Raw genomic sequence first — 27,904 nt, 5'->3', positions numbered from 1 at the left:
TAAAACTCTTTCACAATTGTTCCTCAAATTATTTTCAAGTTAAGCTTTCATTTATATTCTTCAAAATGTCTCTGCCTCAACTGTGCTAGTTCCTTCCTTGGTTTCTTTCTCTATTCTACTTCATACCCCTCCTTGATTCTCTCTCTGCCAATCATGCCCATGAAATACCTTCATTAGCTGGGAGAGGCTGCAGTCAGAAGCATTTGCAAGAAGAAAAATCTTTAAACCAAAATTTTATGAGTTTTGCAAAAGGATATGGGTGAGAATGGAAGATATTGCTCTCTTTAGTCTTAGCGGTGGTTAAGAAGAAATTTTTGCATTGGGATCACATATAATCAGCACTGCTGAATCAGTACAAACAATTCTATTGATGATTTGAATCATAATATGCTGGTGGTTGTTCACAAAATTCATGAAGAGGCTGAATGAACTCGAGCTCATTTGAATTTGTTCAGCCACAATCAATAGTCTCCCATTTAGTGACAGATGAAACAGGGTGGAAGGCTTTTGTCTTCATTTTACAGATGAGGAAACTGGGGACTGCTCTTCTTTAGCATTTTATAGAAATGGTTAATTCTAGTGAGAAATGTCCGGCCTTTGTCACTAAGGATACCTAGATTAAAATACTATTGATACCATGGATTCAACTGGAGGACTCTGGGGGTCAGGTTGACTTATAACAGGTATTCAGTAGTTATTCGTTTCTGTTCCCTTCCCTTCCTCCTCTTTAACTTTTGAAATCCCAGTTAGAAAAAACAACCGGCCACTGTGCAGGGATATGCTGAGCCCGAGAGTGGCAGGAAGTGACAAACTTTAGGGGGGTCTCAGCCTCTCACTCAAACGCATACTTTTAGAACTGTCTCTATCTTCCACATATAGTATTGAAAAAAAGTGAGAATTAGAACTCATGACTTATATTTCTGTCTCCAGGGCCCTTAGCATAGCACCCAGAACTTGACGGATGACCCAAGACCCAAAGGTTAAAAGAGCAGATTAAAAACACCCCGGCTAAAACCCTCTGCATGACCTGAGACAAATAACAGAAAACATGGCAACTGTATTTGCTGAGCCATTTAGGGCTGGAAATGTTGTAAGAACTAAAATAAAACAAAACAAAGAACCAAAACCAAATCAAACAAACAAGAAACCAAAAAAAGTAGGCATAAAGCCTTCTGTAAAAATATAAATGCTTAACTGTAACCGTTCAAACACATATACACATACAAAAATTCACTGTGTATTTCCACTGAAAACCCTAAAGATTCACAAGTGTTTATTTGTACTAATTTCAGAAATTTAATTTGATTTTTAAAGATTTCTTCATTTTTTTGAGAAGGTCACTAAATAAAGATTTTTTTTTTTTTTTTCAAAGTTATGCTACCTGGAAATATTTAAGATCACTCTAAATAGTAAACACCACATTTCAAACCTCATTTTATTTTAGTGATTCAGGTGTTCTTGACTCCAGGAACAAATGAGACCACAGGATCTTGGAGTGCACCCTGAAAGCCATCGGGCATGGACGGAGGCAGTGGGAGCCGCCAGCTGCCTTTGCAATTGACACGGTGACTTCAGCAAAAATGACATGGGAGCCTTGGCGTGATACTTTCAGAAATGGTCATTCACTGGAAAGCCATAAGATATCTTAAGTGTGTAGGTTCTGTGACTCTAGCTGCATGCTTTACGGACAAATGAGACTAAAGCTTAAAAATGCTTCCAAAGCCAATTATATCATTTAAGATTTCTAGCCTCCTCCTCACCACTGTCATAAAATGAAGAAAGGGACTTAATTTTTGCATCCCCTACTGACATTTTTACCCTACTGACATTTTTACAAGAGTCAGAGAAAATAAGTATCTTCCAGTTAATTTGGATTGTTTTTAAAAGAATGTAAGTTTCTTTTTTCTTCTAATATGTCAAGATCTGGAGAGTGTCGAACAAAGAAAACAAGAATCTGCTACAAACTGCCGATGAAGTGGGGAATCATAGATATGAAGTATACATTGGATTAGGTAAATGCCATATTGATAATATATGGTTATTTCAGTAAGATCCTTTTCCACCCTATTTCAGCTATAACAGTTCCATTTTTATCTGCTCGACGTCCATGGAAGATTTTGTTTGGATTTCGGGTTCAATAACTAAAGAAACATTTGAAAATCACTGTGCAAGAAAAATGTCTAAACCTACCAAAATAAAATTTACTGATGGCAAATGAACAGCCAACGTTTGGGTTGAAGAAGTCAGTAGCATAATGTACAGTAAAAATTGTAGCCCCAGAAACCAGCCTATGATATGACCTAAATAAAACTGTAGACTTAGAAGGGAAGGAGAGAAAACAAGGGGTTGGGGGAACTTTTAAAGTACCATGGATTTTTTTTTTCCACTTAAGAAATCCTAATTTTCCTTAGATTTTAATCATAGTATCCATTTCCCGCCAGTTGTTTTCACTGCTTTCCTCTACACTTTATATAGACTTATTGGGAAGTTTACTTCTGTTTATTTTAATTTATTTTTGTCCTACAATTTATCTCAGTTCCTTTTGAATTTGGATTCTGTTTATCTAGCTCAGATATTTGATTTATAAAGCTTTATGTATTTGCTCAAGCATCTAAGCCACCATTTGTAAAGGAAGACTCCAAAACTGTATAATAATGAAAATAACCATGTCATAATTTTAGACAACTCAGGATACAAAACATGCTCTTCAACTACTCCTTAATTTTTTGAAAGATTAATGATTTGTAAAACAGATATTCTGCAAAAGAGAGTATCTCAAAATTGAGAGAGGACATAGCAACAGGGTTATAAGATCTAAGACTCTTTGTGGAAGGATTAGTATATAACATCACACCTAGAAAAATAATGAAATTAATATAAACTTATATTTCTTATCTTTTAGAATCCCCTCAAATTTCCATAGTGTGGTCCCTCTCTCCAGAAAAATCTATATAGGCACATACTCTCATACACACATTTTCAGAAAATATTTATGACCTCCAATCCACCCACAGATAATGTGGGTGACCCCATATTATGAACTGAATTGTGTTCCCCAAAATTCATATGGTGAAGCATTAACCCCCAAAGTGACTGTATTTGGAGACAGAACCTTTAAAAAAGCAATTCACCTTAGGCAAGGTCATAAGGGTGGAGCCCTAATGCAGTAGGGCTGGTAACCTTATAGGAGACAGAGACACCAGGGGCATGCTTGCACAAAGAAGAGGCCACATGAGGACACGAGAAGACACCATCTGCTAGCCAAGAATCGAGGCCTCAGGAGAGACCAAACCTGCTGACACCTTGATCTTGGGCTTCCAGCCTCCAGATATGTGGGAAAACAAGTTTCTGTTGTTTAAGCCACCTAGTCTGTGGTCTTTTGTTATGGCAGCCTTAGCAGAACGATATACCTCATAACTGAAAGAACCATTTTCATATATAGAGAAGAGGGTGGTCAATTGTTGCTAACTGCAGGCCCCTGCTGTTCCACACCTGAACTGTTCTGTATAACAAAACAACGTAAGGGGCTCTTCCATGCAGTCATGCTGGGTGATGTTCTTATGTGAGAGTTTACCTAAGATCACAGAATCAGAAACTTCTAGAGTGAGGAGAATAGTTTGGGACAGGTTCTCACTGTCACCCAGGCTGGAGTGCAGCAGAAGGATCATGGCTCACTGCCGCCTTGACCTCCTGGGGCTCAGGTGATCCTCCCACCTCAGCCTCCCAGTAGCTGGGACTACGGCTGTTGTAGTTCCACCACAACATACCACCAAGCCTGGCTAATTATTACTACTATTATTATTTGTAGAGACGGGGTGTTGCCCAGGCTGGTCTCAGACTCCTGGGCTGAAGCAATCTGCCTGTCTTGGCCACCACGCTTGCTGGGACTACAAGCATGAGCCACTGTGCCTGGTCAAGAAGAGCCTATTTTTAAGTGCCTCACACAGCATCACAACTCTAACAATATCTTCCTTAGGAAACAAAATAATAAACACTTCATTAGAGTTACAATTGTATATTATCTAAGTCAGTGACTTAAATTGGAGGGGGGTGGGCAGAATCAACTCAATAGTCTACGAGTCAATATCTAAAAACAAAACAAAACAAAAGATGGAAAAGAAGAAAAAGAAGTTCGTGCTTCAGGTTGTGTTTGCAGATAAAACAAAGCAGAGACACCCTCACGATGTCCAGGACTTTCCCTCATGGTGGGATCTAACTGTTCAAGTACCCAGGGAAGAGTCTCATTTAAATAACTTAAGTTGTTTTAAATTTGTCATGATGCCTCTAGGATGCCCACCTGGGCCAACATGTCCACCTGAGGAGGGACCACTTTGGATGCCCCTCTCTGCTTCTGGCAGGTTACAGAAAGCTTCAGTACAACTGAGAATCAAGCACGTTCAACACCCTTTCCTCTAAGTCATGTTGCAAAGTGGCTTTCTTTGCTTTCCACATTTTCCCCAGATCTCTCGGTAATTACCAAGAACTGCTACTGCTACTTATTATTATTTTTGTTTATTGCTGTGTACTCCAACAGACCCACAAAAGGCAGGAACCCACCACTTTGAAAAGGCGCTTTCTCCCTGCACAGAAGGGAGCAAGCCTTTGAAGAGGAAACAGTCTGTGGGAGCTGAGTTCAAAGCACTCCCTGATAGTTAGGAAGTGAGAGAAGACTTCAAAAAGAGGAAGGGTCAGTCTTTGATGAATCTAAAAATTCAAAAGAATTTCTACTGCCAGCCTAACAGGGAGATTCTTTCACATTGTGCTGTAGGGAGAGGAGGTGGCATTTTTACTAACCCATGAGATTCAATGTAAACAAACCAAGACCAGTAACTTCGTGATAGGGGATTAAGTGTTGTTGGAGTGGAAGTTTCTGTTTAGTTTTAAGAATTTAAAAACAGTTTGAAATGCTTCCTTGAATTACACATTCTGAAAAACTGAAAATGATTTACTCTCCCTGTTTAAACATTTAGATTTTCAGTGCAAAAACTGAGGACTTCATAGAATAACTACACAGTAAATGCGTCCTTGGTGACCATCAGCTTATGATACATATTTTGTTTAGGAATAATCTGTTTATATGCACTGTGGGAGACAGTTAATGAGTTACTCATAGAGGAGGTATAAAACTCCTAACTTCTCTGCATGGCTATGCTGAAGACCAATTAACTGAAACATTTGTGCCAGGACCCCACCTTGAAATTTGGAAAGCATTTTTCATAGAATAACAATGGAATAAATAAATGTTGGTTAGAGGGATTTGGTTAGCATGATATTTGATATATTTTGGGTAAAATGGGTCTTACCGAGGTGGTAAGGTCAGAAACCTAACTTCATTGTTTGTATAAAGAAAATCATACTGAGTTCTTAGTTCCAACTGAGCAGGAAATTTTTAGAACATGACCCATTCAATACTTAGGAAATACCTATGGTTGTTACCAGGTGTGACAGACAGATTCTAAGACGCTTTCCAATGATTCCAAGTACTCGGTATTCATGCCCTCGAATGTGGCCTGGCCTAGCGACTTGCTTCTAACCTACAGAACATGGTAAAAGGGACAGGATGTCACTTCTACATTTAGGCTAGATAAGATTGTAGCTTCTGTTTTGCTAGCAAGTGTCCTCCCTTGGCTTTGATGAAGCAAACAGCCATGTGGGGAGGCCCACATAGCAAGAACTGAAGGGGCATCCTCTGGCCAAAAGCCAGCTAGAAACTGAGGCCCTCGATCCAACAGCCTTTGAAGAGCTGAAACCTGCCAACAGCCATGTGCACTTGGAAGCAGATCTTTCCCCGTTCAAACCCTCAGATAAGATGCCAATCCTGGCTGGTACTTTGATTGTACTTTGAAAGGCTCTAAAACAGAAGACCTAGCTAGGCCTGTCTGAAATCCCAATCTACAGAAATTGTGAAATGATAAATGTGTGTTGTTTTAGCTGCTAAATTTGTGGTGATTTGTTATGGAGCAAAACAGAAAACGATCTAACCAAATATAGATCATCTAACCATTCTGATCTTACTCATACATGTTTGGGTTAGCCCACAACCAGCTCAACAGGGCCCCTAATGTTGTTTCAGAGGAATTTTATGTACCTTCTTAACTTCTTAGCACATGAAGGAATTGGTGAAAAATTTCCCCACTCTTGGCCTCCCCCATATCCTCATTTTCCATTTATTCAATTACCCAGTATTTTGGATTCCTATGCTGCTGGCTGTTCCTGTACTGTGCATTAAGAGAAACTTGGACCCTCACGTCTGTAATCCCAGTACTTTGGGAGGCCAAGGCGGGTGGATCACCTGAGGTCAGGAGTTTGAGACCAGCCTGGCCAACATGGTGAAACCCCATATCTACTAAAAATACAAACAATTAGCTGGGTGTGGTGGCACACACCTGTAATCCCAGCTATTCGGGAGATTGAGGCGGGAGAATCACTTGAACCCAGGAGGTGGAGGTTGCAGTGAGCCGAGATCGCGCCATTGCACTCTAGCCTGGGCAACATGAGTGAAACGCTGTCTCAAAATAAAAACAAAATGAAACAAAACAAAAAAGACAAGAGACCCAGTGGTAAGACCACCCTCAAGTCTGGCAGAATGGATGGTACTCACATAAATATCTGCTTTCCAAGAGACAAATAAGTGATACACAAAAGGGGCAAAGCGGCATGAAAATTCTGAAAGGAAGAATTACTATCTGGGGCATGGAGTTTGACAAAGCTTTGGAGATGAAGAAATGGAGCATATCAATGGAGAGAAGATGTAATGGGATTTATTTGGGAAACAATAGTTTGCTTCATTTAAAGCAAACAAAAGGGAAGGCAGATTGCCTTTCTTATCCAGTGTGTAGATGTAGATGGTGGGAGGAAGAACAGTGAAAAGAATGATAAAAGGTCAAGAACCAGGATAGGACTCAAAAATGGCCAGAAAAGTTGTAGCTTGAAAGTGCAGTGCCATTTGGGGCCAGAGGAATCTAGGTACACAGAACCCGAAAAAAACAGCAGGCCAGTGAATGTATTTATTCATTCAGCAAATAGGTATTAAGCACCTGTAATAGGCAGCACAGTGCTGTTCTCACAGAGCTTACAGCCCAGTGATCTCAGAAGGCTAAGCCATGCTATCCCAGGCCCAAATTTGAAGAGTTCAATTTAGTTTGCAAACAGTGTCAGGTGCGCTTGTTCTCAAGATAAGAGCTCTGGAGACTTCTATGGGTCAGTTAAGTAAGTATGTGAATTAATTTCTTAGGGCTGTTCTAAAGATGACCACAGCTTGGGTCACTTAAAACAACTATCGGCTGGGCGCGGTCGCTCACTCCTGTAATCCCAGCACTTTGGGAGGCTGAGGCAGGCAGACCACCTGAGGTCGGGAGTTCGAGACCAGCCTGGCCAACATGGAGAAACCCCATCTCTACTAAAAATACAAAATTAGCTGGGCATGGTGGCACATACCTGTAATCTCAGCTACTCAGGAGGCTGAGGCAAAAGAATTGCTTGAACCCAGGAGGCAGAGGTTGCCGTGAGCCAAGATTTCACCATTGCACTCTAGCCTGGGTGACAAAGCAAGACTCCATCTCAAAAACAACAACAACAACAACAATCAATCAATCAATCAATCAATCAATGTATTCTGTCACAGTTCTGGAAGATAAAAACATGAAATTAAGGTGTTGGCAGGGCTGCAGTCCCTCCGAAGTCTCCAGGGGGAGAATTCTTGCTTGCCTCTTCCAGCATCTAGAGCAGAGGTGTCTAATCTTTTGTCTTCCCTGGGCCACACTGGAAAAAGGATTGTCTTAGGCCACACATAAAATACACTAACGGTTGCCGATGAGAAAAAAATAAATTGCATAAAAACAACCTCTCATGATATTTTAAGAAAGCATACAAATTTGTGTTGGGGTGCATTCAAAGCTGTCCTGGGCTGCACGTGGCCCATGGGCTGTGGGTTGGACAAGCTTGATCTAGAGGCTGCTGGAAGTCTTTGGCTTGTAGCCACGTCACTCCAATCTCTGTCTCTGTGGTCATCCTGCCTCTTCCCCTGCTCAATGTGTGTCTAACTTCTCTCTGCCTTTCTCATACAAAGACACCTGTGATGGCATTTGGGGCCCACCCAGGTAATCCAGAATAAACTCCTCTCAAAATCCTGAACTTAACTGTATCTTTTTGCCACATATGTGAATAATCACTCTTTTGCCATAATAGGTTATATTTATAGGTTCTGGAGATTTACATGTGGACATATTTTTTATTAAAAATGTTTAGATTTCAATATAAACTACTCATAGGAAATCCTTTGAGATTTATAACTTGCCCATTGTCATTTTAGTTATCCCATGCTCAGATCAGAGTAACTGGCATGAAAACATTTAAAACGTAAAAATCATGTAATTCTTTCAGGAGATTCCAAAGAAGAAAGGTGTGGAATAACATAAAGAGCTGCTTCCTATTCCAGGGCCAGGCTTGAGAAGGAAAAAAGACACAGGTGATCACAATCATGGAGAATAGCGATTGAGCCTTAGGGCCCATGCACCTGCTGGGCCAAGACAGGGGACCATGCCTGGGCTCAACCAGCAGGGGTGCCGATGTGGTCTGCCTTGCTCCAGACAGGCCACCACACTTAGAGGCCCCATGATGCCTGCCACACATGCAGTTTCCTTTTTCTAGATTTCTTATGCATGGCTTGCCATGGCTGTACATCTCAGTGTTCCACTTTCCTGGTCAAAGCCAGCTGGACAAAGAGCCAGGACTTGATCCAAAGACAGCCTTCTGTAGGCAGGCAGCGGCCCCTAGGGTGACCTGTTTGAATCACTACATGCCCAATGGAGGTGCATAATATGGAATTATGACTGGTGACCCAAATAACATTCTTTTGTTTAGAGGCTTTACATATGAAACACACATAGGGCATCAGCAAACATAGGGGGGTTGAAGCAAAAGACATAAGAAGGAAGTAGACACAGAAGCCAGGAGATAGTAGAGGCTCTGAGTAACACAAACTATGCAGGGGAGGGGTTGTCTGTAACAGTGGAGAAACCATGTACTGGTAGTGCAGTAGGAAGTCCATTCTGGAAGAGAAAGGAGCAGAGATGGGAGAGCTAAGTGTTGAACTGGGGAGGCTATCAGAATTGCTATTCCGTTTCCAGGTCTACTGTTAGATGAAAGGAACTACTGTCCTGTCCTGGCCATGACAATGAACAATGTTCACCTCTCCACAAGGCCTGGCTCTGAGGTGCCTGGCTGGTTTCATGTCCATGCATCCCCCTAATAGGTTCATATTAACTTCAGTAACCCAAGCTTCTTTCTTTCCCACAACATGAAAGGACTTAAAACCCAGACAGCATATCCAGTATTGTCGTCGAGGAATGCTTAATCACTGATGATTCCATCACTATGTTACTGACAGTGTATTGAGGAAAGAGCTTCAAACCAACCTTTTGTCCCCACAGAAGATGTACAAGTCAAAGGACAACTCCATACCTGGATGTAGCTTTAGGATTTTCTTCTGCTGTGGTCATTAACATCTCAGGTGAAAACACTGTAAAAACTGCAATGTATTTACAAGTGACAATCAAATTACTTTGTGGTAAACTTACTCTAATTTTTAACATATTCATCCTACATAATTATATACTTTACTTTTAATTAACACAAACGGCCCCTCTTACAAATCGAAATTAAATATAAGTGGGGGTTGGTCATTTCATTTCCCTCTGAAGAATGAACCTGCCCACAATGCTGAAAACTAGTATAAGGTGACAGGGTTGTTTTGTTTCAATTTTTTTGAAAAATGTTTAAAATGGCATAATTTCTGATTTATTATGTTCTTGACATTTGCTGTGCTTCAAGATCTCCTGTGGGACTTTTAAAAATATGGTTGCTCATGCCTTACTCTGAGATTCTGATGAAGGAGAAATTCAGCTAACTGATGGGGTTGCATAGGAAGTGGAGGACGAAGCACACCTAATTTTTGCCTTGATTCAATAAGTATTCAGGCAACTGAATTCATAGAGCTTGACTCCTGGCTCAGGATGAGCTGGCCTTTTACATCAGCAAAGCCGATCTGTGGGTGGGAGATGTCCGCCCCTTTGGGTTTCATCAATGGTCCCTCTCTGTTTGCAGTGGTTACCCAGAAAAGCTGTTCTCTGAGGGTGGTGGTGATGGGGGTGTTAATCTCCTCCCACTACTGGCAAAACCATCGAGGCCTGACGAGCAACTGAGACATGGTCTTCAAAGCAACAAGCTATAGCTTGGTGTCTCTAATTACACCCTATATTTGAGGGTACTGGAGACAGCCTCCTGAGACATAAAACCGTGCCTTCAAAAATATGGGAGGAAGCAAGGCCCTTATGTGTTCCATTGTGACGTAGTCTATGCAAACAGTGGCAAACCCTAGCTCTATTTCCATACTTAGGGCACATGACTATCAATATCCTCCATTGTCTTTAAATTTACTTGCAGATATTGGTATGTACTGGTAGGAGTTTTCTGTTTTTTCCCTGCAGAAATAATGCAGAATTATTAGCCCCATGGATAATATTATTTTCAAGGTTCATAAAAACTCCATTGACTCTCAATAGTCATAAGACACTCCCAGGAGACCACAAAGGAGTACTTTTGAGATAGATACTGATGCTCAGCATGGCTCAGTTTGCCAGAGGCAGAATCCAACATGGGTTATTAGCACTTCATCCATGAGAAGCAAGAGCCTTTTAGACAGTGTTCAGTGAGGATCTCATGTTTTTGTAAGGAAAAACCAGACGAAAATGGAAAGATGAAGACCTCCTGAACCATATCCACCCAGATTCAAACCAGGTCCTAACATTTACCAGCAGTTAGTCTGATTTCAGCAGAGTCAATGAACCTATTTTTAGGCAGCAAGGATAAATGTTTAGAGATCCCAGAGAAGGGCTGCCTGGTTTAGAATCCTGGCTCTCTCATGTACCAGCAAGGAGTTCTTAGGCAAGTTTCTTAACCTTTCTGTGCTTCAGTTTCTTCCTCTATCAAATGGGAATAATATTAACAGTGAAGAATAAACTTGCCCAAGGTGATGTCTGGCCATTTCCCTTGGCTACTGGAAGGTTCCCTATAGGCCCTTAGAATGTCCTGGCTGGTAGAAGTGTCTTTGTTTGCTAGGGCTTTAGCCACCAGACAGTCTTAACAGTGATTTATGATGGGGGCTTTAAACCAAGAGGTATTAGTTCTGCCTCCAGACATAACTGGAGACTAAAAGTCAGCGATGTGGGTAGTATGTGATCAAGTCCCCCTAAAAATTTTGGACACCCTTTGGGAGGCCGAGGCGGGCAGATCACGAGGTCAGGAGATCGAGAGCATCCTGGCCAACATGGTGAAACCCCGTCTCTACTAAAATACAAAAAATTAGCTGGGCATGGTGGTATGCACCTGTAGTCCCACCTACTCAGGAGGCTGAGGCAGAGGAATCACCTGAACCCGGGAGGCAGAGGTTGTGGTGAGCTTGCCCCACTGCACTTGAGCCATGCGACAGAGCGAGACTCCATCTAAAAAAAAATAATAAAAAATAAAATAAAATAAGATCTTGGACACCAAAGCCCAGGTGAGCTTCCCTGGTTGGTGATATTCCATCCATATTATCACACAGAGTCACAGAGAGGAGTTAATGCCATATAACTCCATGGAGACAGGACAACTGGAAGCACCACATCCGAGCCCCTTCCAGGCTCTGCTGTATGAGCCTCTTCCCTTGGCTGACATTATTCTGTATCCTTTTCCTGTCATAAACCATAGCCATGAATATAACAGCTTCCAGTGGGTTCTATGAGTCCTTTTTTTCTATTATATCTTTGAAGCTGAGAGTGTTTTTGGGAACCCCTGAATTAGCAATTGGTGTGAAGTGAGGACATTATTCCTTCTAATTTCACAGTTGGTTCTTTTGTTCATAGTTGGCTAAACCTTTTGCGTTCTCTCACTGGCTGTTGAGAGGATTACATGAGTTTTTATATGTAAAACACATAGAACATTACATGGTATGTAAGTGCTCAGTAAATGTTGGCTATTATTTTTATGAACTCCACACACAAACATTTACTTATTCAATGCAAATTTCTGTGGTGAATGGCTCAGGCAGATTGTCTCATTTAATTCTTGACGTGGTTTGGCTGTGTCTCCACCTAAATTTCATCTTAAATTCCCACGTGTTGTGGGAGGGACCCGGTGGGAGGTGATTGGATCATGGTGGCAGGTCTTTCCCGTGCTGTTCTTGTGATAGTGAATGGGTCTCATGAGATCTGATACTCGTTTATAAGAGGGAGTTTCCCTGCACAGGCTCTCTTCTTGCCTGCTGCCACCCATCTAAGATGTGACTTATTCCTCCTTGTCTTCCAGGATGATTGTGAGGCCTTCCTAGCCACGTGGAACTGTAAGTCCATTAAACCTGTTTCTTTTGTAAATTGCCTGGTCTCAGGTATGTCTTTATCAGCAGTGTGAAAACAAATGAATACAATTCCTAACTAACTGTAAGAGGAAACTGAGTGAAACTTAGAGGGCTTCAGTAGTTTACCTAAGTTGAGTCAATTAGAAGCAGAAGTGAGGCCCTGAACCAAGCCTGTCCCACCCACAACCCAGGATGGCTTTGAATGTGACCCAAAGTGAATTTGTAAACTTTCTTAAAACGTAAGGAGATTTGTTTTGCAACTTTTTTTTTTTTAAAGTTCAACAGCTATTGTTAGTGTTATTGTATTTTATATGTGGCCCAAGATAATTCTTCTTCCAATGCGGCCCAGGGAAGTCAAAAGATGGGACAACTGTGCCCTAAACCCTGATCTCTGTGACCTGAACACACACCCATATGTCTTCAAAGCCTCTGCTTTTAGCTGATAAGCTACACTGCCTCATGAAATACCTCTGCTGAAGGAATTCACCAACTATGCATTGCTGTAAGGATTACAGATGATGTTTGCAAGCTCCCAAGGAAAGTGTTCAATAAATGAGAGCAAAAGTCATCAAGTTTCCAGTGTTTTTCCCTGCAGGATAGAAACACTGAAATGATTCTGTAGGAAAAAGCTGGATGAAGAACCTCACTTTTGGGACTACTTCAGCACCCTCATCCCAAACTTGTTTATTTCTTTTCAAAGCAATTATCATTCTGTATGACTGCAGCTTTGGGAGGTGCAATATTTATTCTTGATTGGATTTTTGTACTGACATATGAAATGAATAAACATTTCAGTTTCTGAATTAGAGTGTATCAAATTCCATTATAGTATCAATAAAATGAAAGAAGCAGTAAATTTAGTGCAGAGCCTCAGGGGAAAAAAATCAAATCACCATGAAACTCTACACACTCAAAATCTTCTCTGGAAGCTGTGTTGCTTTTTCCTTTTGTATACTTCTGTATTTGTTAAAAAAGAAAATCAGACTTTGGATAGTGGTAGCACTTTCCACTGAAATAAACTGAATAATACCTTTCCATCTACCTTGAATGGTTGTTGTAAGTATCAAATGATATAATGTATGTGAGAGAAAGTGTTTTGCCAACTGTACTCTACTAATATAAGAGATTATTATAATATTAACTTGGGTAATGTTCAATGTTTTCCTGAATAAACGGAGAAACCTTGTTCATTAAATGGGCTTTGAGAAGGCTGACCCACCCTTTCCCAACTAAAAGAGACAATGGCTGCTGATCCTTAATGATGCTAATTTAGTGACAGGGATATTACAGATTTGTTTTTCTTCTTAGAAGGTTAAACTGTTATTCAAATGAAGGATTGAGCATAGTTCCTTCTTAGAGTAGCTATTTAAATATAATGACCTCTCAGAGAGTGAAGGTAAGTTCAAGTGCTTTGGGTTGTGAGAAAGGCTTTAGTGGTAACATAGCTTTGAGCTTGTGAACTCCAAGCTGAATTTATATATTTTTCAAAAAGAGAGGAATTAACTTGATAATATAACATATCATAAAACATCTGAGAAGACACTGAGATCCCAGCACTCTTCTAAAGAGCCTGCACAGGCAGCACCTCTTTGCAGCTAAATCAGCTCTCCAGCCTATACACTGATGCTCACAGTGTTTTGTTTATGAAACTTCAGAGCAAACCATTGGAGGTGAAAGCCTTCTCTTTGCTGTATCTTCTGCTACAAGTATATGGTGCATTCTCAGCACTGACATTATTAAAGCCCATACCCATGTGATCCATTTAGTACATTATCAGAGCCTACTCAGTGTGCTGTGAATTCATGCAGCCCTTGGAATAATCTCATGGCCCCCAAGGGGTCTACATACCTCAGACAGAATTTTTCTGAAGAAAAATCCTTAACTTCTTACCTAGCAATCAAAGAGGTCAATGTCTTGACCTGAGGCTGCCCCCTCAACCTCTTGCTGTTCCTCCACTCAACCCCTAGGCTGGGGAAGCACCTGCAGTCTGTGCCAATTACAGCCTCCACCCCTTGTCCACCTTGATTGATAAGTGAACGCCCTCATCCTTCCAATCTCATCCATGTTCATTTCCTCCGGGAAACACTCCATACCTCCTTCAGGAACAGAGAGTTATTCCTCCTTCTGTCTTCCAGTACCATTTAACATATACACTCTATCATTTTATCTCACAATGTGATAACTGCTACTGGGTACGATTCCCTCAACTACCTGTCAGCTATTTGAGGGCAGTTGTTATGCGTACTCATCTTTGCATTACTAGTGCTGACCAGAGAAAGTAAATAGGTTTCAACTCTTGACCCAGCTGACATGGCTTGAGAGGACCTGCCTGAAACACTGAGGTGAGGATTTTGATGGCAAATCCAGGCCTGGCAGGAAAGAGTGCTGTGATGGATTAGCTACGTCTGTATTGGGAGCAGGAGGGGAGATGAGGTATGAGTGACGCATCTGCAGTCTTCCCATAGAGATACGTGCTTGATAATGTTAGGATATGTTTTCCTATTTCACTCTCAGTGGTAGTATGGCAGTTCAGGGCAATACTTCCGAACCATAACCAGGTGACAACACAGAGTTCCTTTTCTTCTTGATCAATTCATCAAAAGTCTCCTTCCTCTACTGTCCTATATATAGCAATTCTTTAACACTACCTATGTTACCACTGTCTACTGCCAAATAAAATGTACAAGTTAATGTGGGGTGACTTAAGATCAGATATCTTGAAAGATGAGATGTCACCTGGTAAAAAGATTCCGGGCATTTTTTGTAGTCTAGGATACTTTATCGGGTTATTTTTAACTGGGAGGCTATTCAATGAAAAAAATAAAAGGCTAGGGTTCCAAGCAAGTGTATAATTACGGGAAGCACCTTGCTAATTCCAAGAATGTATGGGCTTCCTTTTTTTTTTTTTTTTGAAACTTCTCTTAGTGTTATTTTCATAATTTCATTTGGCATAGAAAGAATATCACTCCTGATGATGCATCCTAGAATTATTTGTCTTTTATTGCCTTCTTGAATTGTTTTAGATAAGTGGTGAATGTCTTAGTATAATCCACCTCTGCATGGAATAAGGTTTTAGCACCTACATACACAGCTGCAAATGTTCCCACATCATCAACTGATTATTTATCAAGTACTGGAAAGAAGCTGGACCAAGGATTTTTTTTTCTAAAAGGAAGAGACTGAATTTATATAAGCCTCGTGGAGTATGAAAAATACCTTCTAGCCTGATCTCAGGAACCAGCTCTATCTGCCCACAAACATTTTGTAGATCTAGGATGGAAATAATGTTGGCAGAACCCAATAACTCTAGTGGGTCATTCATATAGGCCATCAGATAGGCACTAGGCTCAGTAACAGCACTTCACCTTTTACAACCACATGCAACCTGGGATAAGGGAGACAAATACCCCAGGACCAGCAAGGGCTGTCCGTAGGGGCATATCCGCAGCCATGAGTAGCATGCACTTCCTGCAGAGATTCATGAAACATTATTATTTGTATAAAATGGAAGTGTTCCGTGTCAGGCTAATGGATGCTAAGTTTATCTTTCTTGGATTTTCCAAGCTTAAAAAAAAAAACTAATTTAGATTTATCTGTAGGTGTCATCTTTCTAAGACTTCTTGGACACATGGTATGGTGACTTAGCATGTGGATTTAGGATTCTCCTAAGCACCTCCATAATGGCATCGGGTCACTAACTCTAACAACGTGGCTGCATCAAAACAAGCCATGATTTAGAATTAGGCAGAAATGGATGTCGATTCTGGCTCTGCCAATCACTAGCTATGAGATTATGGTCAAGTGATTTTACCTCTTTGAACTTTGATTAACTTTTTCCATCTGAAAAATGGGGATAATTCCCCCTTCCCCATATAGTTGTGGGCATTAAACAAAGTTACATATAAAAACTGCCATACAGTAGAATTTCAAAAAGCACAGCTATTTTATTATTATGGTTATTGATATAAATATGTTATCATGTCCATTAATTTGAGCTTGGTCATGAAATATAAGTGGCTTGGGTTCTATTTTCCTCATATTACATAGCAACCGTACCACTCAGTCTTCAGTTTGTTTTCTCTTGACAATGATTAGAATCCCTTGTGTTGTTCCTAAAATTTGGCTGCGTTCTTGCTTCTCCTGGCCTGAGGATAACTTCTCCTTACACTGCTATTGCTCATGCTCATTCTAAGCCCTTCTCCCTACTACTTTTCCTCTTTATCCTGGAGTAGGAGATGTGTCAAAGAGATCAAAACACAGTTGTGTGACTTAGGGATACACAGGTTGAGTATCACTTATCCAAAATGCTTGGGACCATAAGCAATTTGAATTCTGGAGTATTTACATGCACCTAATATCTTGGCAATGGGACCCAAATCTAAACATGAAATTCATTTATTTTTTATATATGCCTTATACACATAGCCTGAAGGTAATTTTACATGATATTTTAAACAATTTTGTGCATAAAACAAAGTTTGTATTAGGTACCTCCATGTGAAATTTTCCACTTGGGGTATCCTATCAGTTCTCAAAAAGTTTTGGGTTTGGGAGCATTTCAGATTTTAGGTTTTCAGATTAGGGTTGCTACTTACATTGCTTAAATGCTCTGTGCTTTTGTTTCCTCACCTATAAAATAGGGAGGAAAACAGAACCTACCCATAGGGTTGTCCTGAGTATTAAATGAGTTGATGTTTGCAAATTCCTTAGAACAGTGCCTGACACACAGTGAGCACAGTGGAAGTGTTAAATAAAAATGAAATGAAATACAAAGTGAAGCTTTTGATCGGAAGTGTAACAGTAGGGCTGCATGGAAATGAACTCTTTCCCTAGCTACTTTCCTTCTATCTCTTAATGCCTCGTCACAGAAGTGGTAAGATGATGACAGCCAAGTCTGAGTTTGGACCTGAGGGAAAAGTTGTCAGGAAAGTCTGGGTTGAGTCAGGGATATAGGCCAAGGGGCAAAAGGGCTCCACACAAGTCTAAAACAGTTCAGTCTTGCTCACCAGGGTCAGGGTTTTCACATAGGGGTTTGGGATAGTTGTTCGCTGAAACAGCATTTCTCAAGGACTCCCAGGGCTTGTTTCTTTTAGGGGCTGTCTTGAGCCTTTGTTAAAAGTGACTTTAACATTTAACTTGTGCCCAGCACAGGATCAATTGTAAAGGCTATGTTTTATGGCTTTATTTGTTGTCGTTGATTTTTTTTTTTTTAGTCAGACCACTTTCCTAATGCCCTCTGCTGATGGATAGAGATTCTCCAGCTAGCCTCACAAACATCAGGTCAATGTTTGTAAAGGAAAATCTATAGAAATCTGAGAACTTCTCCACAAGCTAAGAGCAAACAGGAATGTGTATCATTTCCATCTGAGGAGTAACTAACTCTTCATGATGGTCCTTTAAGTCAGATACTCATAGAGTATGGTCTGCAGACTGGTGGCTGGCCATTGGTGTAGATTCACGGAAAGGTAAGTACAGGAATTGAGAGTAAACACTTGAAGGATTTTTAAAGCCACTTTCCTATTGAATCCAATAAAAAATGTTGGCCCTGAATATTGTTTGGTTTTTTAAAAGATTTATTTTCCTAGTAATTAATTTTTTATTATATTTGGTAAAAATTTTGGTTCATGACAGACTGAAAATTTTTTAAAAACCAAAAAACCCAAATACAAACAAATGCTCCTTTACCAGTGATAACGTTAATTGTTGGGAAAATTCCACTAGTCATTGGTCCAGAGGGAAGGAGCAAAGATTGCATGATGTGCTCGATCTATGATCTTATACCTTCATGATCCTAGGCAGAACAGGGTGGCTATGGTTTATATGTTTTATGTAGAAATATGAAAAAATCCTTTTAGAAGTCCCAGCTATTATCTTGCCATGTTAAGATCAACAGACTTGCCACATGTAACTTCTCCAAGCTAAACTTTCGTCATATGTAACATAAAAAAGTTATACTTAATTTCTAGGGTTCTTCTGAAACTCAAGTAGTCAGCACTTGTATAGCACTCTCTATTTGCCAGGGCTTATTGTAATGTGAAACTACACCACCTATACTCATTTCATCCTTACAACAATCCTTAGAGATATTCACTATTTTAATTCCTATTCTGTAGATGAGGAAACTAGGGCATAGAGGGGTTAAGTGACTTGCCCAAAGTAAAACAGTCAGGAAGCAATGCAGCTGAGATTTAAACCTAGGAGGTCTGGCTGAAGAGTCTGTTCCTTCACTGCCTATGTCATACTCTTTTTCATAAACGGTTTCAATAAATGTTTGCTCTCGGCTCATTTATTCTCTTTGTCCATTTTAGATGGGCTTAGGTAATAGTGAAATTCTACCTGGAACCTCTAGTGTTCAATATATCTAATTACAGGGAGATATTTCGCCTCTGCTTTTCTGCCTGTTGCCACATTTCACAAGTTCCAGTCAGGTAAAACATCCTGAGCCAGATGTGGTTAATATAATGAAACCAGGAGACTACGGGATGAGTCTTAATTGTCTATGTGGCCAACACATAGGCCACCCTCTGCCAAACTCCTCACTTCATTTATTTGATCACCCAATTATCCACAATCCACATTTTGAACGTGGGCCATGTATCAGGTCTTGTGATAGGGCACATGAAAGATCAAGACACACATCTTAATGTAAAGAGGGAGAAGTTTACTAGGTAAGGTAGACTTATAAACATGGATGTGGAAGTGGGAAGATGAGAGGGAAACAAGATTGTGTGGTGAAAGAGGTGGGAGAGAGAACACACGGTCCTTCCTACATTCTTTAGGGGCTGCTGTTCCAGCCAGTGGTGGCCCCTCGGCTCATCGACAAGCAGCCGGATACAAGTATCCACCATCTCCTCATTCTGAAGCCACAGCCACAGTCTCATCCAACAAAGGAAATGAGCACAAGATTTTTGAGTGGCAGTGTTAGCATGGGTTCTGTGGGTCCTGAACGTTTTACCACTAATATCTGCTCAAAAACATTCAGAGGACTTTCACTTCTGTTATGAAATTTCACAGGACTTGAGTGCCCTTTTCTTACATTTCAATTCTGAATGCCTCTTTTCTTCCTTCAGGGGCCACACCAAATGTCATTTCCCCTATACATCCTCCCCTCATCACCACCTGCCCCACTCCAAGCAATGTTGCCAGTCTCTCTGCACACCCTTGGCAAAGCACATATGCTGCAGTTACAGCTGGAAATTCATCAATACCTAAAAATTCTGCCATGAGTGGACTGTGTCTTAGTCATCTTTGTTTCATAGTGGCCAGTTCAGTAAAGACTTTTGGATGACTGAGCTTCTTTTAGGCTGCCCCAGTGTCAATCTATCCTGGTAATTATGTCTACAGTAAGATGAAAGGGAAGTTGTAATTGGTTCTCCTCCATCTCAAATACAAGCTAGTCATACAGATTTCATAGGAGTCTCTTAGTGGCAATCTTATCCCCTACCTTTCCCTTTTAGAGACAAAATCTTTTTAATAACAAAGGTTTTGCTGCAGGATCTATCTTTTCTAGCATTCACATGTTAGGCATTCCCACTCATTACAGTTCCTTTAAATGTTCCAGCTTTTCTAGGGCCAAATAGCCATTGCTAGAGTGTCTGTTTCCACCCGATTCTATGACAGACACTGTTAATTGTCTATTCACTTTCTTTCTTGCAAATCAAACTCAGATTTTTTTAAAGCTGGTGGAGATCCCATGACCTCAGAGAAAACAGAACCCCTTTCCCAGACCCAAAGGACAAATTATGATTGGATTAGGGCTCAACATATGACCCAGTTCTAGCCAATGAGATAAAAAGAAAAGTTGGCTGGGGAAGGGCTCCCTCTCTAGAGTAAAAACTGAAACAAAAATAAATATAATAGTGGGAAGAAAGTCTTTCTCTACAATGGCTTCCTTTCTGCTTGGGTTGTTGTTATGAGAAAATAATTCTGGGCACAACAGGAGCCATCTTATGGACAGGAGATCATAACTTTGAGGATGAAAGGCCAACACTAAGGGTGGTGATAAGAAGCCTGAAAAGAAAATGGGGCCGGGTGCAGTGGCTCACACCTGTAATCCTAGCACTTTGGGAGCCTGAGGTGGGCAGATCACCTCAGGTCAGGAGTTCAAGACCAGCCTGGCCAACATGGTGAAAACCCGTCTCTACTAAAAATACAAAAATTAGCCAGGCATGGTGGTGGGCACCTGTAATCCCAGCTACTCGGGAGACTGAAGGATGGGAATTGCTTGAAACCAGGAGGCAGGGGTTGTGGTGAGCTGAGATTGTGCCACTGCACTCTAGCCTGGGTGACAGAGAGTGAGACCTCCATCTCAAAAAAAAAAAAAAAAAAAAAAAGGTCTTTGGTGACACTGTTGAGCAATGGAAGTAACACAAGAAATACCCTTTGACTTCTTTTTATGGGAGAAAACAGACTTCTAAGTTTTCAAGCTTTTGGTCATATTTTCTCTTACTTGTAGCCAAAAGCTTCCTAGCTGATACACTTCATAATTTCTTTTTCCTGCTTCTCTCATGAACTCAGACTCAGCTCTTTTCTCTTTTCCTACATTTCTAATAGAAAAGTTCCTTCCAAGCTAGGTTCGGTTAGAGTAGAAATTGTTTTTCCAGAGCTGGTGGTAACCTTAATGTTACCTACTGAATAGATGAAGAAACTAAGGGAGAGAGAAGTTCAACGATTTGGCCAGGACATGCATACTAAATATTGGGCATGCATACTAAATATCCCGCTTTTCTGATTTAAAGTTTAATCATGAGTTTATCATATATTAGTTGACAGAGATGGTATCTTTCTTGACTTTATAGCCCCAGCCCCTAATACAATGCCTGCACACTATATGTTCCTTATAAAGGTTTATTAAATGAATAAATTGTAGCCTCAACTACATTATAAGCTTCATGAGACAAGACTTCTTCATGACACATTATAGATTAAATTGCAGCCCCAACTACATTATAAGCTTCAAGAGACAAGGGTCCAGCATGGTACAGGGCACACAACAAATGCTCAAAAATATATGTTGGATAGATAAATAGATGGGGTTTGCTAATGGATGTGTGACACTATATTTAAGAGCTGAAAAATTAATTAGTTAAAGGCATTGAACTTCAATGCATTAGATGATTAATGTCAAGGGGATGGGGGCAGTATACAAAATAGTTCAACTCTTGCATTCTACAGCCAGGCAGTGGGGTTTAGATTTAGATGCCTTGCTTGCTGGTAGCATTGCTCATTGTAAGTTATTTAACTTGTCTGAGCCCCAATCTCCTTACATGTAAAAAAATCAAGATAGTGACAATTATCTCCTTCGTTGGGTTTCTGTGAGAATAAAATGGAATCATGAACATAAAACATGTAGCACAGTGCTTGGTGTGTAGAAAAAATACAATTGCTATTATGATTGTCTATTTTTCTGGTGAAAAAATTTCTTAAGGAAGTGTAGACATTCTTTTATACATGTGGTTTAGAGCAAACAAAGCAGTGTCATTTAGGTTGACTTGATGCAAATGTGTTTTAGTTGGGGGGTGGCTTTTTTGGTTTAGGTAGCTCATTTTGCTTACAGTTTGAAGAAGAAAAAAGCTAAGCAGATGGCATGGTGACACAAAGGACTGGAGCCTACTGTTGCTAGAGGTTGTAAAAGTGGAACCCCATGGTTGCCAGCTTGGCTGGACTTCAAACAAGTCCCATAAAGAGTGTGACTCGCTCAAAAGGGGGCAGGAACTTGGTGTGAAGCTCTCTAAAATGCAAAGAACAACATCATTATATCCACAGTAGCTTGACTCAGTGCTGGGCTCTGGCCATAGGCCGGATGGCAAGAGGGCATCAGAAAATCACAGGCAGTGCACCTGTGGAGGGACTCCAAAGACTGAATCCTTTGAAAACGCCTGACTCCAGAACAACGACAAATTACCAACAGATGGCGTGAGTCACAGACTCCGAGTCCGAATGAGGCATCTGCAAACTCACGGCAGAGGCCCTGCCCCGCTGGGCTGAGCTGGACAGACACAGGCCCCGGCCCAGATGGCTGCGAAGGTCACCAGGAGGGACACCAGCCGTATGCGCTCAACTCATGAGAACTGGCACAACTCATAAGGCCCAAGGAGGCTTCCCAGGATTAAAGGAAACAGAAACCAGATATCATGGTCAAATAAAACCTCACATGTCATTTTGGGGGTTTATTAAATACAAGAAAATAAAAATGTGATGGGGTTCAGCACATATACTCGAAAATATTTTAAGCTGAAGGAACTTGGGAAAATGGCAGAAGTAGGAAGGTCTTCTCACCTCCTCCCTTCCCCGCCCTGCCTTCCTTGAAGCAAACCTTGGGAGACCCTCACTGGAGAGGTGCCCTCCCTAGATTCAGAGGAAAGAAGCATCTTTATCTCTGAAGAGAAGAATTGTAACAAACAGGATTTCCTCCAGTTTATTATCAGTAGATCACACTTTTTAGTCCAATTACACTTCATAACTATCCACTTCTGTGTTAAACCTAGCATAAAAAATAATGGGTTTCCCTGTTTCTTTAGGTCTTCCTTTGCCTTAGGAAGGCATTCACGTCACGTAAAACCTAAATACATCTGTAACATTTTCTCTTGTTTATCTATCTTTGTTATAGGGGCTTTGGCCAGGAACCTAGATTTTTTTTTTCTTCCTCTACAAATGGATCTGGGAGAAGAGAGTGACATGGGGAGCCTCGGAACATGGCATGCCAGGGAGGCATTTAGCAGAAAAAGGCCACCATTTTCCACTCCAGAAGCTTATTTGATGTACTTCCTTTCTCGTGCACAGGTTTAGCTTCAGGTCAGAAAAGTCAGGTAGATATTTACATTTCCCACATACCTTCCCTGCCATTATTCTATAAAATATGACCACATGCCACAAAACAAAAATGTAACCATACAGATTTCAGATGTTTTTCCTTTTTCCACTGTTACAGACACATATATGTTCTCATAGAGACCAGCAATGATTAAAGGAAATACTAAATTCTATTTAGTTAAAATAAAAAAAACAAAAACTTGCATGGAATTAAGTCCTCAAAGCATCTCATTTGAAGAAAAATCCTATCTTCTGGGTTTCCACAGCACCCAGGGCATAGCCTACCACCTTACATTGCATGTCACCATTCTCCACTCTGCCACTAGAATTTCAGCTCCTCATCTGCTGTTCATCTTTAAATCCCTACCTCCTACCGCACCATCTAACTTTCAGTGGGCCCTCAATGAATGACAGATGAATGAATGAATGAATACATGCAGGCATGCAGGGCTATGGAGTAATGATTAGGCCTCCCCTCCTCCCCCCGCACCCACCGCCGGGAAAGGAAGTGCATTTGAACTCAAGGGAATAAGTGCCACATAAGGGAATAATGTGCACCTTTGCCACATTCCAAGACAATCTGATTGGAGTTCATTTCATCCTCACCTCCCAAGTACTGTTTGCTCATGTAATGTATCATGGAATATCCACCACGAGTCATGAAAGGCCACTTTCTAAATTAAAGGTCCAAACATTTTTGTTCCATTTTATTATCAATGGTGTTGGTTTAGGTTCCTGAGTCTAACTCTGATCCATTCTTTTTTGATAGAAGTATCCTAATCAGCATCTGTGTGAGGAATCCTCACTTACCTGGAAAAAGGAAGCCCCAGTGAGGCAACACTGGATGGATGGGTTCTTTTTTCCCCTTCCTACTTATTTCTCCAATAATTAAACTATTTTTTTTTCCAAAAAAAGACAACAACTCCTAATCAGTTCTCAATCAATATTTTCTTCTCCTTTGAAGCAAAGCTCCTGAAAGGAATTTGATGCTCCCAACCAGGTGGGGGAACTCTGAACTCTGAAGGATTTTCTCTTTTCTTTGGGGAACCCCCTTAGGATATTCATGGCATTCTCACTCATCATTCTATTTCTGAAAGAAGGCAATTGACAAAAGCAACAGGAGTCAATCTCATTGTTGCAATTTTCCTGAGCAACATTACTTTTTCTTCTTTTATGAGTGGGTGTGTGTGTTCGTGTGACAAGAGATTATAAAAAGAAATCTTTTACCTTTGAAAAGGCTAACTGCCTAAGGTTTTACTTAACAGTGGGAAAAACTGTCAAAGTCCAAGTCTTCCTCTCCTCACAGCAACACAGTCCCCCCACCGCCGACCCCCGACCAGGATGGGCGGGCAAAGGTATGTTTAGGTGGGTCTTTGTAATTTTCAGAGTTTCACTGCCTGCCGTTCAAGCACCATGGATAGATGCCAGACAGGCAATGGAGCTGGCTTCCCTGTGGCATCTCACTCAAAGTACAGGTTCTTTTTTTTAAAAGAAAGAAAAAAGACTTTCTTAATTTACTAACTTGGCAAACTATGTACATGCTAGAGAAAAAAATAACAATTATTCACATGTGGCATAGCAAAGTGAAGGCAATTCCCCATTCATACTGTTAAATTAAGTTTAGCCTAAAGCTACTGCTTACATACTTGAAATTCACCCTAAAGAGTTTTCTGTACATAGTGAACTGTAACCTAACTGAATGTGTAAACAGATTGTAACCTACTCTTCTACCAATCACGGAGTTTAGGCCAATCAAACGTGGCCAACTATTCAAACCACATTCAAATAAGACCAATGCCAAACTGTAAGCAATCTGACCAATCTGGCTATTTCTATATCTCACTTCTGTTTTCTACACATCAGCTTTTTTCTTTTTTTTTTTTTTGGTCCATAAATCTTCTTTGACCACATGGCAGGGCCAGAGTCTCTCTGAACCTACTCTGGTTTGGGGGCTCTCTAGTTCACAAATAATTCTTTACTTAATCAAAGTCTGTTAAATTTAACTTGTCTACGGTTTTCCTTTTAACAATACATAAGCAGGGTTCATTTCCCTGTTCTTTATCTCATCAAAGCACCAAACATTTCCGAATTTCCTGGGTCCTAATTTGAGCAAAATAAATTAATCACCCAAGGTCATGTAATCTCAGGACTTGGTTTTGAAATGTAAAACATTTTATATTTAAAAATTTGGGTTTTAAATTTCAGATTTAAAAAATGGCTGCAGTACCACGCAGAGCCAACCCTCATGGTCCATGCCCCCAAGGTGATGGCCATGAGAATCCCCTCATGCTTCAACCCCTTTCTGGACATCTGGGACAAGAGGGTTCGGTGTTACCTAGAGTGGGGGCAGACCCCAGGGGTCCAGGAGTGATACTCTTGGACTCCAACTCCACCAGAGAGGGCAATAAATCCTCTGGTGGTGGCCTCCAAGCTTGCTGACTGCTTCAAGTACATGTTAGTTGTCATTATTTGGCTCAGGGGTACTAGCATAGGCCCGGGAGCTTCCACAACAGAAGAAACAGGAGGCATGGCCAGCATGACTCTGAAAGGACCTTGCTTTAAGTGTCCATGCCAATTTGCACCACCTTCCACACATAAACATGTATTGACAGGCAGAATTTTGGATTAGAGGCCAATGGAGCCAATATGGTGTCATGGAGCAAAATTGCCAGAAAGGTAAAATAAAACGAAGAAGAAAGGATCCTGTGAAGTAGACAATCTTGCGGGGAAAAATGAATTTGGGAAGTTTGTATTCTGCCATAAAGGGAAAAGGGAAGCAAACAGCTCAGTTATTAGCAGGTTATAGTGATAAAAATATGTAACCTACTTAAGACATTTGCCTCTTTAGAAAAGATGGCAAAAAAATCAATTTTTAACTCAAAGGAAGGATTATTATCTAGAGTTTAGGGGTAAGAAGCATCTTGGCAAAGAAGGTGTTTGGGGGATGGTGGATAGTTCCCTTTGATGTATACCTTACAATTATGGACAGCTGGCCTGCACACATGCATTTGGTGATGGGATACTGCCTGTGTGCCATGGTTTGATGGAGGACAGTGTCTATTTGACTAAGAACCGCACTTCATGGGCTGCTCAGCCTGAGCCTCAGGGTGTCCACACGCCGGACTTTCTCTCTTACCACCTGATATTCTTAGCGCCGCTTCCACCGTACCCTTAATTCTCATGAAGTCCTGGAGTATAATAAAAACTCAGAAAACACTGCTAATTCGGAAGGGCTGCCTGTCTACTAATTGCTGGGGTTTATATGAAAATTCCATTAAGCACAGAGAAACAGAGAAATACCTCCAATTTTCTTTGCACTGTGGTCCCCCCAACTGATCCTTCATACAGTTGCCAGAGTAATCTTTCGAAACCTCAGATCGGATCTATATAAAATCTTTCAAAAGTGGCAGAGCCTCCACAGTGCCTTTATGATTAAATGGAGAGATCCCTTAACTTGGTATCTAAGGTCTTCATGCTCTCATAGCTGACTACATTTCCCTTTCATCTTCCACCAGTCTTCATCTAGAACCTGCGCAGGAGGCATATCAAAGAACTCACAGTTTATTTAGTATTCTGGGCTTTTCCTCCATCATCTATACGTATGCTGTCAAATACAGTAGCTACAACAGGCATGTGGCTATTAAGTCCTTGAAATATGATTAGCCTAAACTGACATGTGCTGTAAGTGTAAATGCCAGATTTTGAAGATTTATTTGAGCATAAAATAAAGACTGTAAAATATCTTTATAACTTAAAAATACTGGTTACCTGTTAAATGGTAATATTTAGTATTTGTTGAATTAAATAAGATATACTATTAAAGTTAACATCACACTTTCTTTGAACTTCTGTTTAATCTGGTTTGCATTTGTGGCTTGCGTTGTATTTCTGCTGGACATTACTGGTCTACAGCTATGCCCATGCTCCCTCAGCCAAGAGAGAGAGCCCTTTTTCACTCTGTTCATGAGATAGCTCCTCTCCACCTTGTAAGATGCAACTTCAGCATCACCTCTTCTGGGAAGATTTCCCAGCTGAGTCAATGCGCCTCATCTTATCTCTATTTTAAAAATTAGCATAATACCTTATTTGTAATTACCTCTTTAGGAGTCAGTCTCCTTCGCTATCTTGAAGGAAAAGATCCTTCCTCCACTATTTCGGCATTAGGTACTGCCATTCTGTGAATGCTTGCTTAACGAAATAAATGCCATTTCAAACCTGAACATCAGTGGTATGCATTCATTTATTCTCTAACACATGTGTAATGAACACTTGTTATGCACTGTAAGAGATGTGAAGATAAAGTATTATAATCTCTTATAGCTGTATAATTTACTACAGTTTACACAATACTATTATATCCAGTAACTTTAAGGAACTTTTGCTGGGTGGCAGTTCATTTATTTTTATGCCTATTTGTTAGATGAGGAAACTAAAGCCAAAGAGTGTAACTGACTTTCCCAAGGTCATCCATATGTGATGTGATTAAGTCAACATTTTGATTCAAGAATGGAAGGTGTGAAAGTTAATTGTACATTTAAGAAGCAACAAATGGTTCTGAAGGCTGAAATAAAGAGGGGCAAGATGTAAAACTACATTTTTACTAATACATAGTAAAATAAATATAATAAGTTTGTATAAGTAGCAAAATCATTCACCACTAAAATCATTTCATGTACCAATAGCAATATCATACCTTCC

At 40.5% G+C, this 27,904-nt stretch overlaps 1 protein-coding gene across 6 annotated transcripts in view; it reads right to left on the bottom strand.

Moving 5' to 3' along the window:
* Nucleotides 1-27,904, bottom strand: part of AIG1 (androgen induced 1) — a 270,247-nt gene that overhangs the window by 76,760 nt on the left and 165,583 nt on the right. Inside the window, exon 4 of one of the 6 annotated variants that reach the window (XM_008006821.3) lies at nucleotides 9,485-9,529. The exons of the other annotated variants lie outside the window; for them this stretch is intronic. Within the exon in view, the coding sequence (XP_008005012.1) occupies nucleotides 9,500-9,529 (30 nt within the window). The 3' untranslated portion in view covers nucleotides 9,485-9,499. Of the gene's footprint in view, nucleotides 1-9,484; nucleotides 9,530-27,904 lie in introns of those variants that run through there. 6 annotated transcript variants of the gene reach the window in all.

This window comes from Chlorocebus sabaeus, chromosome 13, assembly GCF_047675955.1.
Source record: "Chlorocebus sabaeus isolate Y175 chromosome 13, mChlSab1.0.hap1, whole genome shotgun sequence".
Classification (NCBI taxonomy): Eukaryota; Metazoa; Chordata; class Mammalia; order Primates; family Cercopithecidae; genus Chlorocebus; species Chlorocebus sabaeus.
Note: the sequence above shows the minus strand (reverse complement) of the source record. Positions and strands in the feature narration are given on the sequence as shown.